This window comes from Grammomys surdaster, unplaced genomic scaffold (assembly GCF_004785775.1).
Source record: "Grammomys surdaster isolate TR1022 unplaced genomic scaffold, NIH_TR_1.0 279, whole genome shotgun sequence".
In the NCBI taxonomy this organism is placed as follows: Eukaryota; Metazoa; Chordata; class Mammalia; order Rodentia; family Muridae; genus Grammomys; species Grammomys surdaster.
Window position 1 is genome coordinate 1,488,829 of NW_021604720.1, and position 11,182 is coordinate 1,500,010.

The window sequence follows — 11,182 nt, forward strand, 5'->3', positions numbered from 1 at the left end:
TATTTTCCCTAAATGCAACTTACTTTAAGCATGCGTTAACTTGATTGACATCCCAACTGTTCAGGGGTGATAGACAATACGCACCTTGTCTTTGAATTGTCTCTTAGGACGTACATCCAGACTGCACGCCCTTTTTATTTTTTTTAAAGAGAAACAAAATCAAAATGCCACTTACAAAGAAATATTGGAATATGTTTTCAATTTTGACTGTCATAAAAGGGGGGATCCATGATCCAAATTTAAAATAATCAAATAAAAACCAGCAAAAATAACATGAATATAAAGCCATGTCCCCAGACTGCTCTGTCTGTGCCTTCTCAGCGTGTGCATCTGGTTGTTCATCTCTTTTAAAAAAATCTTTTTTTTCGTTATTTTCTCCCTTACTTCTCGTTTGGAAATTAAATGTTTTGTATTATAAATAAATAAAATCAATGTATTTCTTTTTAACTGTTAGATCGTTACCTTTAGAGTTGATTTTCCAAAATGATGAGAAAAACTTATGAATTGTTTTCTGCAGTTTTTTTTCACACTCTTTCTTTAAATATGGAACAACTTCAGCTGCAGGACCTTACATCCTCATCTTTCAGATGAGCCAGTCTCATTGGCAGTAGGACAAATCATGGGTGGCTTGTGCAAGATGAATGGTGTCATTTGGAACATACCATTTCTGTACAGAGGACTGATTAGCAGTCTGGTATGTGGGCTCTCTGCTCAACACTACTCTGTGGATCTCTCTACTCCAAACTGGAGATGAGGCTGCGTGGCTGCCGATGAAGTTGTTCAACTTGAATGCATAACTCTAGTCTCCTTGATTTTGCTTTTAATCTTTTGATCTTGAGTATTAGCAATATTATTTTATGTACTTTGTCTATTTTGAAGAGGAGAAAAAAGTTTAAGTGCTTTTATGATTTGAAAAAAAATCTCATGATGAAACTGTAATGATTTCATAGTAATTGCATGTTGAAGAAGTTGCAGCTTAGGGTGTGTGAGACTGTCAGTGTTAGAGTTCTGTTCTTGATTTCCATAGATGGGCATGTGTAGGCTCATTTGTTTTTGTATATTGCCCATCCCTTCCTTACAGCCAGAAGCTCTAATGCAGCTAGATCACTCCGTGCCGCCCTTACATGGACATGGCGACTCACTTACACATTCACCCCCCTCATCATCATCTCCTGTGTAGTACACTCATAGACACAACCCTCCCCTTTCCACACCCCTCCCTTCCCATGCTCCCCACCCCTTCTTTAGCATTGTTAAAATTTATGTGCTGTCATCTAGTCCCCTAAATTAAGGAAAGTCTAAAATTTGTCAAAAAGACAATAAAAATCTAAATATATATCTGAAAACTTACAATGAAGTAATTCATTCTAAACCCTATAGACGCACAGATCTTTTTTTTTTTAAAAGGCATATTATAATTTTTTCGGTTTTCAGTCAGAGAACGAAGAATTATTTTAAATCTAAAATCAATGCCCTCCTAAGTCCCTCCAAAGTAAAAACTGTTGAAGTGCAGATTTTTTTTCTTTTCATGTCATGTGGTGTGATTGTATGTGTTGTTGCCTCCCCGTATCATCCTCTGTTGTAAATTACTATATTTGAAAAATTAGACATTTTGTTCAAAAGTTTTTAAGAAATAACAACAACAATAACAACAACAACAACAACAAAAAGCAACTTTCAAGAATGTGACAATTCTATTTGTCCAAGAGCATTCTTACACAACTTTCTTTTGTAAATTTTTTCTTCCATGCCAAAAAACATGCGGGCAATTTGTTGATGTAAGTTGACTATAAATTAATATGGTATGCTTTTCTGTTATAATTTCAATTATTTTGCCTATGTTGAAATTCTGCATTCTTATTCTCTCTCTTCTCTCTCTCTCTCTCTCTCTCTCTCTCTCTCTCTCTCTCTCTCTCTCTTCTATATTATTATTTCCCTTTGCTTTGTGTTCTTATATTGTGAATGCCTTGTTGGTATTATTTGCTATACTTCTGCTTAATTTATTTTGGCTATGATATTGGTTTTATTTTCTTTTATATGTATGATTTTGAAAAGTATATTATGTATTTCATCTTATTTAGGCCTTTTTGCTTTATTTTCACTGTTCTGATTTGTGCTGAATTGCATTCAATAATCAATAGGAGTTCTGCTGTTAATTAAAGGGCATAGATAGCCAGTTCTTATCAACTAAGAAAAGCCTAGTCTTGATCTAAACTTATTAAGCTTAATTTTAGCCACTGACTTTAAAGCATTTATAGTATTGGTTACTATAGTATTGGGATATTAAAATTGGTTAGAGCAAATGGAAGGCATATCCCCCACACACACACAAAATTGACTTGAGTTAGTTCCAAGTATCATCAGTGGTAATTTCATCCTTAATGTAATTCCTGAGAAGATATTCAGGGAAATCAGCCCTTTATCTTATTTTCTTTCAGCAAAGGGTAAATAGGTACTCTCAAGTGACTATGGTAGAGTGGTTCTCCAGGATTATGCTATCATCTTCACCACAGGCTACAAAATCAATTTTACTCAGAATAAAATCATCAAGAATCCCAGGTGTTTACAGTATTGTGCTATGATATTGATGCCTTCCAAGGAATAGATCGAACTTCTGGCAAAAGCACATTGCATCATGTACACACAGGGAGAAGGCTCAAGCGTCCTCGCTTCCTTCTTCCCTGTTATCTCCTTTGTCTTCTTCTCCTTTCCCCTTTGTATTCATCCTGAAGGATTTAATCAGGTAAGCTTCATAGGCATCTTATGCTTGTTTCAGGAAGATGCAGATAATTTATCCTTGACTTAGAAAGTACCTGGGGAGGTGTCACCATTGTGTAACTCTGGGTTGAAACAATGCCTCAACCTTAAGGTTGTTTGGATCAGTGTAGCAGCTGCATATTGCAAGCACAAGGCTGGTGAGAGGCACCATGCAATCTTGTAAATGAAGAAGTCACATATTATAACTTTAATTCTAAATATCACTGTTATCCAGAACTTTTATAATAAATACCAAATTGAGCAGTGAATAGAAGATGTATTTTCAGCCTGGGAACTTTAATGAATGGGCTCTCTTCACCTCAGTTCAAGCAACTTTATGCTCCTTGACATGTTGAATAGAATTTCAGGTTTAAAAGATAAAATTTTCTAAAAGGGGGTGTTAATATACCTAATCATATTAAAGACTTTCATGTTTGTTGAAAACCTATCAATTTTATTATAGGTTAATAATTTTTTCCAAGTACAAGACCTTTGAATGATTATGAATATTTCTATAAAGTCTATGATTAAAATTGCCTCTTGAACCCTGAGTATTTTATATCTTTGCATATAAGCCCATTGCATTAAACAGAACAGAAAATGATCAATGCCTGGAGTGCCTATGGGTCAAAATATTAATAAAACTAGTAAAGCATTTCTGGGCGGCAGTACAGTGTGTGCTGGCTAGGAATAGACACCATTATTATTCCCATTTCCCTTGCAGTTGAAAGATAACCAATTCATGTGGCTTAAAAGTGTAATTACATGCTGAAACATGAGTCTAAGCTAAATGAGTTCGAAATAAAAGCTTGTAAGTAATAAGAAAAAGAAAACTACACTAGGAATCCCCTAATTTACTGCACGTAATTACATCAAGCTATTTTGACTCATCTTTCTTGGACATATGTAAAAAACAGATTTGGTAGCTTTTCTGAATTAAACTCTCTCCAGATAATCCATTTACTATTTTTTAGGAGAGAGAGAGAGAAACAGAGAGAGAGAGAGAGAGAGAGAGAGAGAGAGAGAGAGAGAGAGAGAGAGAGAGAGAGAGTTACTTAGAGGGTCTAACTGAAGAATCTCATCATGTTAAATATAAGTTATGCTCCTTTGATACATTCAAGTTTTCTTTTTTTGATACATGGTATTTTCTTTACCAAGTACTGGCTGTGTTTATCCAGTTTTTTTCTGAAGGTAACCAATGTAGAGCCCTTTAATAGTTCAAAGCTTTAGCATATCTGTGCATTGAAGTATTCCTATGATACCAAATATGTAAATGAGTGTCTTTGTGTATTGAGTGGATAAGAATGATGCAAATCAGAAATAAGGTAAAGAACTGAAATAGATGTAAGAGAATTCCAGCAATTGGAGCATGGAGTCATCTCTAGAGGCTCTCTTCTTAGCATCATTCTATTTGTATGTTTGTGACCTTTCAGAGTCAGCTGTCTCAAGAGAGGCAGAAAGGCTAGAGCTACATTGAAACTTCATGCTGGTCTTGGTTTTTCTTTCTTTGTTTTTTTTTTTTTTTAAAGATGACCCACTACATTCTCCATCACTGACAACATCCTCACAGTTCAGAAGAGGTCTATTGAATTTTTAATACACTGTCTTTTGCAATGGCAGACAGACCCTTTTTCTAGATATCAGCCCTAGAGGCATGAATTATATATCTATAAATACATTCATAGAGCAAAAAAGCAGGGCAGCCTTCAGGGCTAAAATAGACCTTTTATATCCCTAGTGAGCTCTCTAGTTTAAGGAAAAGCACAGCTTTGTCAAAAAAAATGTATATTCCTGATTTTAAGATGCTAACATTAAAGTATACAGATAGTTCTTATTCTAAACCAAAGGAAAATTCCAGAGACGGTATAAAACATTAGGATTTTGCTGTATTCCAGGTTTCATATCGCTCTACCTGTTAGTGTTAGACTTGACTGTGTGAATACTTCTCTAACCTTAGAGACAGGGTTAATCATTATATAGTCTTTATAAAGGAGAAGTATATTATTAGCTATTACATCATTCCTAAGAAATACATCCTCTGCCCCCTCACTTCATATGAAGGTGAATACACAAATACATGAATACATTTATGCCCTCTTGGATCAGTTGACTTAGAGGATTGGTTCTAGGTACCTCTCTGATACCAACATTTGTGTGTTTTTAATTTAAGTCCCTGGGACAGGCTTCTGTAAGGGATTATTTTAATTAGGTTTACTGAGATAGGAAGACTCATCCACTGTGAGTGGCATCATTTCCTGAGGCAGGATCTTGGACTATATAAAGATAAGAGAACGAGAACAAAACTGAACACAAGCATTCCTTGTTAGTGATTCCAGATGCAATATGACCAGCTCCCTGAAGCTCCTACCTGCTGTGATGTGCCTCTAGTATGGACTGTAACCTTGAACTATGAGCCGAAATGAACCTTTCCTCCTTCAAACTGCTTTTGTCAGAATACTTTATCACAGCAATATGGAAGGAAACTAAGACAACTCCTTAAACCAAATATCATGGTCAGCCAGGTGTATTTGTTTATGACTATTATCCTGGATACTTCTACTTAGGAAACAAAGGCTCTTGCTTGAGCCCAGAAGTTGAGAGCGGTTTGGACAACAAACATATCTAGATCTGATGTCCAAAATAAACCAAATTGGCATAGAACCTGTGCATATAGCTTCCTTGGTCTTTAAGTATTCTCTGTATTAGTTAACATAGCAAATGCAATGTACCATGCTGTGCAAAGTTGTTAGACTACATGTATTTTAGGGGTAATGATAGGAAAAATGATCTGTACATGTTCAGGGCAGACCCTGTGGTGGAGGGGCATTTTTATCTGTAGTCCTTTGAATCCTTGATACAATAAATCAATAATATGGAAGGTTGAATACATACTATAGTCATCTCAATTCTTGAAGACAAAAGCTTACATTCAAACTGATTACAGACCTAAGGTGATAGGTCAGGTCGACAAGGGACTGTTTTGCTTTATGACTATGAGTATCAAAATTCAGATCCCAACACCTAAACAAGCTCCAGCTTGTGGATCAGGTGCCATATGTATACTTGTAATCCCAGTACCACAGAGAACAGAGACAGGAGGATTTCTGTGGTATGTTGGCTGCCAGCCTAACAGAGGAACATAAGCTCCGGTTTCAGAGAAATACAGAAGTTAGAGAAGACATCTGCAATTGTGTACAGGTGCTCATACCCCTTTACACACATGAATATGTACTACATATGACAATCACACACACACAAATATCGAGATACATGCACACATCTATAAAACAAATAAATTAAGTAAGTAAGAAAGTAAGTAAGTAATGGAATATTTAAACATAATTATACACCCTAACTCATGTACCTATTCCAGGCAGTTCTCATGTCTACAGCTATCTGAAAGTTTTTACCTATTCTGCTATAATTCCCATTTGCAATAATGGTCCTCCCATGCCTGGCAGCTTCATTTCAAACTCCAAGAAGCCCTAATTCCTAGCAGTGCCAAGAGAGAAAATTATAAAAGCTTCTACAGTTTCAGAGGGTAGAGTCCAGCAAATTTTGGCCTCAGACTTTCCTTGTAGAGGGCACTGTTTATAATGTCTTATCACTGCAACACCAGGATAAAACAAAATGTTGAAGAAGAGGAAAGATAGTTCTGAAAGATTTTCAGATCTTACTTAGGATATGATATTCATTGTTTTGTTTTTAAAATCAACTGCTTTCAGCTCACTTTGGAATTCAGCAGCCCTTTAAAAACTGTCAGTTAGAAAGCCCTAAAGCCACATATCTATGCTATTTGGATTTTTACTTTGTTTTGAAATCAGAAATACTTGCTGGACTTTTGAATGAGAAAAAAGTACCAAAGGGGAATGGCCTGATTCAACTGTAAGCTGAACAAGTTTTGTAGATATTTTTTAAACAACACTGTGAGGCTTGAGCAAGAATTGTAAAGAGAAAACAAAGACAGTCAAATTTCAGTCTCCAGGTGAGTGTTTCGGGTAGTACAGTAAAATAGCAAACAAATGCCCTCTAGTAATCATGAAGACACTGATCTTTATCATTCTTGAAGGTCAAAGGTTAAGATTTATTTAAACGAATTACTTCACAAGGAACCACATATTCTTCCTTCTCAACATTGTCTCCTCCTATGCTTAAGAGGCATGTTTCTGTTATAGCCATAAGGAACATACAGCTCAGTTTTTATACTGGCAATGAAGTCATATGCTGAACATTTTTTCCCTGTTAACCAGGATTAAAGGGATTCCAAGGTTTGCAAGACAGCTGCAGGTCAAAGCATTTGGTTCCCAAGCCTGACAACCTGAGTTCTATGCCCCCAGACTGCACAAAACTTCAGAGTTGGTGTCTTATATTTTACTTTCTGCACACCTACAAGTGAAGATTGGACAGAAGAATCACCTGAAGGCTTGAAGACCTGCTGGCCTAGAGCACATACAGCAGCCAAAAATAAGAAACTCTGCCACAAAAAAAAGCAGAAATACAGCACCAGTTCTGAACATTGCCCTCTGACTACAACATTCAGCCTATAACACATGTGTGCATCTCTCTCTCTCTCTCTCCCTCTCTCTCTCTCTCTCTCTCTCTCTCTCTCTCTCTCTCTCACACACACACACACACACACACACACACACACACACACACCACAGAGGCAGAGGGAGAAGACAACACTATTTTATTGAAAATAACACCCAGTCTTGTTCCCTCCTGAAAAGTAAAGTCATACTCACTTCTTCCTCATAGCTGGGAGCTGGCATCCAAACACTGCCCTCTCCCCAGATCACCTTGAATATAGTACATACACACCTCTCCCTACCCTTACAAGTATAAGAAAAAATAGTTTGTGCAAGGTTAGTTTTTAGGGCTAGCTTACCTTTAGGGAATTGCGCTCCAAATCCCATTTATAAAAACTAGCAAAAGTGTGTAAATTATGTATTAACTAAGTCGCAAGGTATATGAATTATATATGTTCACAATGTTAAAAAAATAAAAATAAAAAGGCAATACTGGCCCTGCAAAGCTTTGCAAACCCTGCAAAGATCATTTTGCTCAACCAGTTCATACTCTGAGAGATAGAACAAAAACTCAAGCTGAGACTCCAGACCACAGATTCTCAGGAAGATACTTGTTTTACTTCCTCTCATAAAACAAAATTATCTGTTAGGTGGGAAATAATCACACAACTCTCTATTGCCCCTGCCCTTCTGAATGATTCACATAAATTATACATACTTTTCCCTGACCAACTATCTCTTGCTGGGCACCAAAATTATTGGCTAGATAGGGAAGCAGCCAAAGGTTCTTGCTATGTTTGCTACCAGGCCCTCCTCTTAACATACCTGGAACGTGGACAGCAAAGATGAAATATTCCTGAACCACAGGTGGTGTTTAAAGATAAAAGCTGTGGGATGCCAAGTGGAACTGTTCTAAGAATGAATCTTTATAGGAAGAATCATGGAAGACTGTGTAAACTTAAAGACTTGATTCTCTGCAATGTCCCTGGAAGTCTGAAGTATTGAACCTGCTTCAAAGCCCAGTCTGGCTTTGTTGCTGATAGAGGAGGAAGGTACATGAACAATGGGTGTATTTATTAGCATGGGCACATATACTAGTCACCCCATCTCAGGAAAATAGCTATCAACAGCATCATATAAAAGAACCTTAAGTCCGGCTCAGAAAGAGCCTTCTGATAATATCATATCATCATCTAAACTTTCTAACTGGAGAGTGAAATTATGCTATTCCTGGAAGTGAGTGTGGTTACATCACAATACTGCTCCTGTAGAGAGAAACAGCCACACCATATAACCTACTAGTACCTTCCCTAATCTTCTAAGTCCAGAGATCCCTCTCCATTAAGCCCGGGGACTCCTCATCTCAGAGACTGCTTTCCTCAAAAGTCAATGAAAATAGAGCATCTCTTTTGTTTGGTGGGTTTCTTGCTGTTAGATATCCTATCTCAGCTTCTCCATTGCAGGAAGCCATAGTTACTAAAAGTTATTCCACCTGAAAACTCTCTGAGCTCATCTCGCTACAGAATTTGAAAAGAATCTATAATTTAAAACAATTTTAGGTTATGAATAGACTATATCTTTCTAGAATAAATGTGGTGGCAGGACACAAGTGGTGACTTCTTGAAATTGCTCTGCTTCAACTAAAAAGAGATGCCAAAGAAACTGTCTTGCTGACATGGGAGGAAAATGCCAGGTTATAGTTAAATGAGCAACTTCCCTGGCAGAGTCTTTCTTGCATCTGTGATGTGCAAGACAACATGGTTTTGTGAAGTATTCTTAAACTACTTTTTCCCTGCTATCCATGTGTTTAGTAATCATAGAATAATGAAGCTTTCTGGGTAAACTAGCATATAGCTTTTGCCACTCTAGTAAAGAATCACTGGTTTCAAAATTGACTTTGCTAAGTCAACTTTTTTCAACCTAAACATGAGTTTCCAGCCGGTCATGGATATCTAGGCTGGGTATGTTTAAAATGGAGCTTCTAGCTCAGCATATATTTCATATAACATAAAAGCCTTGAATACACAAGACACATCTTATGCTAATGCAAGACAAGTTGTCACTTTAAGAGTCAAGGGAGTTTCAAGAGATACATAATCAAAATGCATCAGGATGAACATAAGCCTGCTGTTTGTTTCTGTCTCTTAGCTAATGGGAAATTAGGATAGCCCCCAAGGCAGTACAGGAAACTTTTTGAGTTCTTTAGTCGTGATCTTGGTCTCCGTAAAATGGAAAATAGACCATCTCCGTGCTCCTGTGAGCCAGTATATAGAAACCAAGAAAGCAATAAAGAAATGTTATATGCATGTTGATACAACCGTAAACGAAGCTCATGGTGTATGTAACACACCCATGAAGTCTTCTTAGTATTTCTAAGAATATTATTGACTGACAGTCATCATCTTGCCAGAAGATCCTGAAACCAGCCTGTTCGGATTCTGCCACTCGAAATCACTTGAGAGTATCTTTAAAATCTAAGGCTCTGATTTCAAGGTTCCAAATTTTGGGTAGGCAGATGCAGATAATGAGCTCTATCTCAGCCCAGAATAATAAGGCAATAGCCAGAAATTACCCATATATGCAGATGCAGCTCATTCTACCGTAGTCTCAGAAGCGTAACCTCTGCCCTGCATTCATTAGAGTAAAGATAAACTGTGTTTATGCCTGTACTAATTATGTCTTTTTTTCTTTTCAATCCCAGGAGGTGAATTAGTTATTCCTCTTCTTGTAGAAGACCCTTTAGCTACCCCTCCTATTGCTACTCGTGTACCTTCCATTACACTCCCCCCTACCTTCCGCCCCCTCCTCACCATTATTGAGACCACCAAAGATTCCCTGTCCATGACCTCTGAGGCGGGGTTACCTTGCTTGTCGGACCAAGGCAGCGATGGTTGTGATGATGATGGCTTGGTGATATCTGGGTATGGCTCAGGGGAAACCTTTGACTCTAACCTGCCCCCTACTGATGATGAAGATTTTTACACCACCTTCTCCTTGGTAACAGATAAGAGTCTTTCCACTTCAATCTTCGAAGGTGGCTACAAAGCACATGCGCCCAAGTGGGAATCCAATGACTTTAGACCTAACAAAGTCTCGGAAACTAGTAGAACTACAACCACCTCTTTGTCCCCTGAGCTGATCCGCTTCACAGCGTCCTCCTCGTCTGGGATGGTGCCCAAATTGCCAGCTGGCAAAATGAATAACCGTGATCTCAAACCCCAGCCTGATATAGTCTTGCTTCCGTTGCCCACTGCCTATGAGCTAGACAGCACCAAACTGAAGAGCCCACTAATTACTTCCCCCATGTTCCGTAATGTGCCCACAGCAAACCCCACGGAGCCAGGAATCAGACGGGTTCCGGGGGCCTCAGAGGTGATCCGGGAGTCCAGCAGTACAACAGGGATGGTCGTCGGCATTGTGGCTGCTGCCGCCCTCTGCATCTTGATCCTCCTGTATGCCATGTACAAGTACAGGAACAGGGACGAGGGGTCCTATCAAGTGGATGAGACGAGGAACTACATCAGCAACTCGGCCCAGAGCAACGGCACGCTCATGAAGGAGAAGCAAGCCAGCTCCAAGAGCGGCCATAAGAAACAGAAAAACAAGGACAAGGAGTATTATGTGTAAACATAACATCACCAGTCGTATGCGAATTTAAAACAGAATCATTTATATACACACACCTGAATACTTTGACAATGAGATTTAACTTGATGGATGTGTTCTGTGAGATGGGGTATACCACGACTATGGTGGGAAAAAAACATTTTTAAAAGGACACATACGATGGTGTATCTCTCTCTGTAATGGTGAGCCATGCTGCAAGGTTGTAGCCTTGGCCCGAAGACAGAAAATTGTCTCTGCCCTGCTGTATCATAAAGCACACACTTAGTGCT

General features: G+C 38.2%; 1 protein-coding gene across 1 annotated transcript in view; it reads left to right on the top strand.

Annotated features, from left to right (window-relative positions):
- Nrxn3 (neurexin 3) overlaps positions 1 to 10,913 on the top strand; it is a 1,478,337-nt gene extending 1,467,424 nt beyond the window's left edge. The window contains exon 19 of the mRNA XM_028777283.1: positions 10,291 to 10,913. Within this exon, the coding sequence (XP_028633116.1) occupies positions 10,291 to 10,913 (623 nt within the window). The remainder of the gene's footprint in view (positions 1 to 10,290) is intronic.
- The last annotated feature ends 269 nt before the right edge of the window (positions 10,914 to 11,182 follow it).